Source organism: Jatropha curcas, chromosome 4, assembly GCF_041381405.1.
Source record: "Jatropha curcas cultivar XTBG-Jc1 chromosome 4, XTBG_Jcur_1.0, whole genome shotgun sequence".
Classification (NCBI taxonomy): domain Eukaryota; kingdom Viridiplantae; phylum Streptophyta; class Magnoliopsida; order Malpighiales; family Euphorbiaceae; genus Jatropha; species Jatropha curcas.
Genome location: NC_143154.1, coordinates 11,882,417 through 11,889,621, shown reverse-complemented (window position 1 = coordinate 11,889,621; position 7,205 = coordinate 11,882,417). Strand labels below are relative to the sequence as shown.

The following is a 7,205-nucleotide window of genomic DNA, read 5'->3' as shown; positions in this document are numbered from 1 at the left end:
CCATTCAGGAAATTGAGTTGTAAATTGTAATGTTATATATAACGTTTATGATGGAAAACTCCGCCAAATGGGGACATAGTTTCTCTATGCTGGATTACAAAAGAGGACTTATGATAGTAGAATTTGGTTTTGATTTTGAATTTTCAAGCCTATAAATACCGGTTTGAATTCCCTGCTAATCTCCAACCATCAATACATAGTTTAACTCCTGAAATTTAACAAATAAAAAAATTATGACACCTTAAATTTTCTTCAATCTTCGGCTGAATACATAATTTAACTCCTGAAGTTTAATGAAAAAAAATTGACACCTTAAACTTTCAAATCGAATTTGTGATACCCTCAACTTTTAATTTTGTAATAATCTCATTCCTCATCACACTAGAAACAATAAGTTTTTAAAGCTTTTAGCTTTTATATGGAAAATAATCTCAATATCCTCAACTTTTAGTTTAATCTCATTCCTCATCACACTAGAAACAATAAGTTTTTAAAGCTTTTAGCTTTTATATGAAAATAATCTCAATACCCTCAACTTTTAGTTTTGTAATAATCTCATATCTCGTCACGCTAGAAACAAGTTTTTAAAGCTTTTAGCTTTTACATGAAAAATATTAATTTGATATATGGTTAATAACACTTTTGAAATAATAATTTTCACATTGACAAATTATCCAATAAGTGTCTAGTCGATTTAATTTTACAAGTTAAAGTGTTCAATAGATAAATTTAAATGTTTAATAGATGTAATTTTATAAATTGAAATGATAAATAGATCAAAGTGAGGGTTGAGAGTGCCACAGGATTTTTTATAAAAAGTACAAAGATAAATCCAAACCAACCTGTATCCCAAACTCTTACAACTATCTATTAACAAACATTTATGCTATGACGTTCTTGCATTTTCTCAAGAAATAGTAATAGTAATAATAACAAGGAAATACAAATACATTTACTATACTGGTTAAAATGCCTCACGGACAAAATGAGAGTACAAATCTATCTCACTCTTTAAATGTTTCCATTGCATTACAACCCTATGAATGATTATGTGATATGTAAAAATTGCCAATTCCTATTATAAATAGCAGAATAAGAGAACATGAGTTTTTAACCGCAATCGGATAAAAGAAAAAAATACGTAGAGAGAGAGAATCTGGGATGGGGTAACATACTCTACAAACTGTAACCCCTTACTGTATCCTCTAAGTACTGATGGGTCGGGCGGGTTATCTCCTTCACTTTGTCTCCATTTTTGTAGATCTGAAATGTCGGAATAGTTTTTATGCTCTCAGCTTTTGCTACTGCTAAGCTCTCTTCAACATCCACCTTCAATATAGTCCACAAACAATCATTAACATGTCTGTTATATTAGTAGATTATATACACAAGCAATAAAAGTGTTCTTGTCTCGTTGCAACAAATGACTAATAAACTTACTCATAAAAATGTAGGGTTATAAATGAGCCGAGTCGCTCGTTAGCTGCTCAAGGCTCATCTCAAAAAAAAAAAAAAAAAAAACAAAAAATTCATGTGAACTCATTTAATAAGATTAACAAGCCAAACTTGAGACTTTTTATTGAGCTCATTTAATAAACAAGTTGAGTTCAAGCTTGAGTTTGAGCCTAAAAAGGAAAAATTTTATGTTTTTTTAACTATAAATTATAAACGACTCTAAGGTTGAACTTAAATTTTTTTATGTTTTTTAAGCTTGAATCGAGTTCGAGTATACTTTTAACAAATTGAGGTCACATCCAACAGAACTTGACTTGGCTCGACTCATCTATCAAAATGACAAATAGAAACAAGGTACAAATATCTCATTTAAAAAAAAAAAAAAAAAACCAATAAAATGAAATAGAATCCTTGCATTTGTCTTTTTAATTAAAGACAGTGAGACATGCCAACCTACCTTAAGAAAATGAATAGATGGATACCGAACACACAGCATATTTATGAATGGGGATATATCTTCGGATAGTTCATCAGATGCTGCTTTAAAATGGACAATCTTAACACCTGCAAATTTATAGTTTAGATAAACATAAAGCGGGAAAGAGTGGAAGGAGAGTGATCATCAATTAATCACTTTTTAAGGATATATATTAAGGCAACCAAGTGCTCACCCGGTGAAGATATTAGAGCTTTAAACTTATCAAGACTGGAAACATCTTCTACTTCACCAAATTTGGTGTTATGAACTTCTCCACAAGATTTTGCCAGTGCAATACGAGCTCGATGCACAGATTCCAGAACCTCATTATCCCCAGGTAATTCCTTTCTCAAGGCCTCATAATCTTTTACAGCTTCTGCCCAACGTTCTAGCTATGGCATCACAAAACAACAGTAGCAGATAAACTATCAACAAAAGAAATAAAAACAAACGAGGTCCAAAAGAGAATTTTCAGCACATAAATTAATCTTCACTTTTGCATTTGAAGCTGCTCTTCTAAATAAGGCCTTGGTGTAGTTCGGTTGGATCCTAAGAGCTTGATTGCAGTCTTCTATAGATTTTTCCCATAGCCCAAGCTTAGACCAACAAACTGCTCGATTGCAATACAGAACAGGGTTGCCAGCATCATATCTTAGGCCTTCCCCATAAGCTGAGCTAGCTTCTGCATATTTTCCTGAACTGAAAAGATCATTACCACGTTTACGAGCTCTTGCCACCATTTTGACATTGGTTAACACCATAGCTATATCTATGTTACTGTAATCAATCAGCCCAGCCTTCTCAGCCACTGAAACTGCATTCTCAAATCTGCAACAAATCTATTATCCACTCTCACTCGTTCCAAAAGCAAAAACTTTTTTGCAGTTGTAGTTCATATAAAAACTCACCTTCCAAAAGCCATTTCAATCTGGGCTTGGACATAAAGCACATACGCTTCAGCAGCCATACCAAAGAACTTTGTATGAGGAGGATAATATTCAAGTTTAGGAATGTTTGATATGGTTGAATCAGCATCGTCAAGTTGATGAAGTTTCAAAAAAGCTTCTGCTTTACAAGCAATAAGCTGTAATTACATCCTAACAAATTCAGGAATCCAAAATTGTGCCTTGTGAAACAGAAACTTGATGACTTTGAGGCCATGACTCATACCTGAGGAGAAGAGTCTACTCCAATGGTTAAAGCTGCATCAGTTTCCCTAAGGGCACCCCTCCAGTCACAAATCTTGCGGGCATCTGTGCATCGATTTAAATGCTTCTCCAATGACTGCAACTTCAGCAACTCAGTTGGACCTGGTTGTTGCCCATTAAAAAATAAGTGGCGCCGAGCATTTTCAGCTTGCCCTAACCTGACAAGCTAACCATTATTAAGGATTGTCGATATGCAGTCATGCTAATTGATGCAGAATATAGTAGAAAAGGACAAACAACAACCAACCAACATAAACAAGAGAAAGCTATCATAGTCCATAAATCATAATCAATGGAACACTTACAAATGGAGAACTAGAAAAAGATATTAAGGATAACTAGAGGGTTTCGAGCTCGAGTCCAAAAGAGGAAGTCATAAAACTAGAAATTGAAATACAGAAAAGGTTGAGAACCAACAACGCAGACAGAACAGTGGATCTGAATCTACAAGTAACATACAGAATCCAAGAATCTAAGAACTTAATGCCATGATAAATGAGGGATCCCCAGCTATTTAGCTAGTTCCTCAAATTCTAGAACAAACACAGGTCCACCTTTTTCTTCTTTCCAAGCTAGAAGAGAACGTTGAGCAGAGAAGATAATCAAAAAGGAGAAAATGAGAGAATTTCTTAGATCACCAATCAAAAAGAACAGAACTTCAACAAGAGCTAGAGAGAAAGCAAAGAAGAAGCCACCCACAAAATCATAGTGATTAGATCTTCACCAAATCCAGAACAAGCCAGAAGCAAATGAGCAAAATCTAGGGTAATCATGATCATTCAAGAAAAAGAGAAACAAACTTACCTAAGATAAAGAGAGGCCAACCTCTGATGAGCCCTGACAAAACCAGGCTCCAATTTCACAGCCTCCTCACATTCCCTCACGGCCTCGCCCAACCTTCCCATTGCCGTCAGAGCCGCCGCTCTATTACTTCGGTAGGCCGCATTTTCCGGTGCCAACGATATAGCTTTATCATACAAAGCTAGAGCTTCCACAAAATTACCTCTCTTATACATTTCATTACCTGCCTTCTTCAATTCCTCTGGATCACCACTGCCTGCTCCACTTCCCGGTTTAGCACTACCAGCACTTCCATTTCCGCCACGCATAATGCTGCCGTGTCCATAGTTTGCCGTTCCCATACCAAGGGTATGTGTGTCTGCCTTATTCGCGAGACGAGAAGTCAATCCAGTCTTCAAGATTTTGCCTGAGGGACAAATGTTACCACTAGGCAGAAAATTTGAGCCAAAGCCCGAAGTTGTAGAAACAGAGGTTGCTCCATTATTTCCAAAGTTGCTGCCATTGCTATAAGGCCCAAAACTTGAACCAGAGTAGATCAATGGAACTCCGGCAGAGATAGATCTTCGATGACCCGGTTTCGAATTGCGACCACTGGAGTTGGATTGCCGAGCTGGGCTGGTCTCAGATAAACCAGAGAGTTCACCAGAGTGATTTTCAGGCTTTTTGGCCAATTGAGTACAACTATTGCTGTTTCCGCTGTTGGAAAATGAACCAGAGGAGTTTGAACTGCTACTTGAAGTGCCCGTGGTGCTAGTAGCATTATTAACAGATGCACGAATCGTTAATGGTGATACTGGTGAACCCAGATCGAGTTCTTTGAAATCCAGCTTATTGGTGTTGTCGCAAGTGACTGAGTCACGGAATCTGTTAGTCAAAGACTCATTGATGGCTTCTTGTGAGGCTACTTTAGAGTACTGTGACATTTTTTGGTGGACAAAAAAGTTGAAATTTAACAAAAAGAAAATAGTTAGTTCTGTTCAAGAATTCAATGTCTATATTAGTATATTGTTCACAAGAACGTGGATGTACAACAAAATACTACAAGAGAAAAGAAAACAGAGGTTTTAAAGAGACATGGAGGTTTTCATTTTGTGTTACAGAGAAAGGGAAACAAGAAAAAAAAAATAGAGAAAGAACAAGGAAAGAAAGAAATGAGAGATGGGGATCTCGTAGTATAAAAGGAGGAAGCAAAGAATGAATGTGACCGATAACAACTTGTTTAGAGAGAGAGAGATTCAGACGGACATTTTTTCTTACTTTCCTATTATTTTGTTTTTTTATTTTTCCACTCACTGTTCACTCTCCACTCTTCTTTGGCTCTTGCTTGTTTGTTTCTCCTCTTTGATTATTCTAAACAGTTGCTAAGTAATAAGAATAAATTTATGTATTATTTTATTTTTAATAAAATTATTAATGTTGAATTTCAACAGAAAAGAAAAATAAATGTATGGTAATATTTATATTTAGTAATATATAGGTTTTCTATAAATGATATAAAATTTGGATTATTAGGTGTATAAATGTGAAAAAGAAATAATACAGCTTAATATTTTCCCTTTCAAAAAAAAAATGTGAAAAAGAAATACTTATTTACGCCTAGAATTTCAAATATGTTTTATAAGGAGATTAATTACTTGCACGGTTTATTTATCAATTGATCATTAATTCAATGAATAATTGATTATTATTTCTAAAATTTATTAGCCTTTATTTTTTTTGTATATTTATTATCTAATGTAGATAAGTATTTTGTTCTATATAGATATATCATTTAAAAAGAAAATAATAATTATATTTCTTAAATATACATTTTCAGAAATGAAGCCACTTACCATTACAACTAATAAGAAGTTCATTTTTTTAAAAAAATAATTATAAATATTTTAAATTAATAAAATTATTTAAAAATTTAAATAATTTGGAAAAATATTGTCTAAAAATATAACAAAAATTATACAGTATATTGCCTAATTAAATAAAATAATTGATTTGAAAATTATAAAATTAGTAAATATTTAATTAAATTTAATATTTTTTGGAAAAAAATTAATTATTTTTTTTAATTATTTTTTTAATTATTATTTTTAATTATTTTTTCATTAGGTTTGATTTAAATCAAATATTTAATTAAACTTTAGTTATATTTGATTTAAGTCAAATATTTATTTATTTGTTGGTGAAAAATTGAGCTTTTTTCTTCAGTGCAAGCTCAAAGAATAAATTGTATAAAAGTTTATTTTCGAGTAAATTGGATGTTACTCTTAAATTAAAGGGACAAATTAAGACTTATTTCTTAAAATCCAAAAAAAAAAAAAAAACTTTCAAATTTATCATTGTGTTCCTCAAATTCAAAAATAATATTAATAAATAAATGATGTTATAGAATAATAGGAAAAATATAGAAATGAATAATATGAGAGCATAATCCTTATTGACAAAAAGCTATATAGAGAGAGAGAGAGGTACATGAGTGACCCGCTGATTGAGAAAATAGATTCCTATACAAATTAAGAAAATAGACTTTTCACTAATTAAAAATATAAACTTCTAATCTATATAAAACATCCACTATTTCATAACATTGACTATTTAATGACCACTATTCAAAGAATTACTTCGTTAAAGTCTTAGTAGGAGAAACTTTATGGAGAAAATATATTAGTGAAGGAAAATTAGTACAATATTCTTTTCTTAAATATTGTGAAAATAAATCTTAGTCAAAGGAAAAAAAAAAAAAGACTACATTGCATATTTACTTCCGTTTATGAAGATACTACTTGAGATTTTTAAGTTTATGCATTTTAATTTTGTGCATTGATTCTTTAAAATTTATAGTAGAAAATGTTTTGATAAGCAAAGCAAGACTGTCGCTTGAATGAATTTGTTAAACACTAATGTCATCATTCTTTTGTAGCTAAGAAAAACTTCAGTGAAATATATTTTTCATGTCTTTTTCAATATATATTTCCTTCAAGAGAGATGTGCGTGTGAAGTATTATTTCTATATAATTATAGGAATTACAAGTAAATTGCATATATTTTGAAGTTAAAATATTTATCTCAATCAAACATATTCTTGTTTTTCTTAATGAGTTGCTAAAATTTTTGCATGGCAGAACAACTTTGTTTTTTGAATACTATGAAATAATTCTATCTCCACATGTAAATGAATTGCTTGTTCGTAATCTAACATAATACGAACCAGATAAAAATAGTATGTTACTCAATCCAAGATGGTTTAGTGGGATCCACTTTATATTAAT

At 31.9% G+C, this 7,205-nt stretch overlaps 1 protein-coding gene across 1 annotated transcript; it reads right to left on the bottom strand.

Moving 5' to 3' along the window:
* Positions 1-930: 930 nt before the first annotated feature.
* On the bottom strand, positions 931-5,178 carry LOC149496863 (TPR repeat-containing thioredoxin TTL4-like). Its single transcript, XM_089720634.1, has 7 exons — positions 3,946-5,178; positions 3,104-3,299; positions 2,842-3,017; positions 2,428-2,761; positions 2,127-2,325; positions 1,913-2,019; positions 931-1,329 (listed from the first exon to the last, which is right to left on the bottom strand). Exons 1-7 carry the CDS (start codon positions 4,863-4,865, stop codon positions 1,177-1,179), a joined length of 2,085 nt encoding a protein of 694 aa, XP_089576760.1. The 5' UTR covers positions 4,866-5,178; the 3' UTR covers positions 931-1,176.
* Between the last annotated feature and the right edge of the window lie 2,027 nt (positions 5,179-7,205).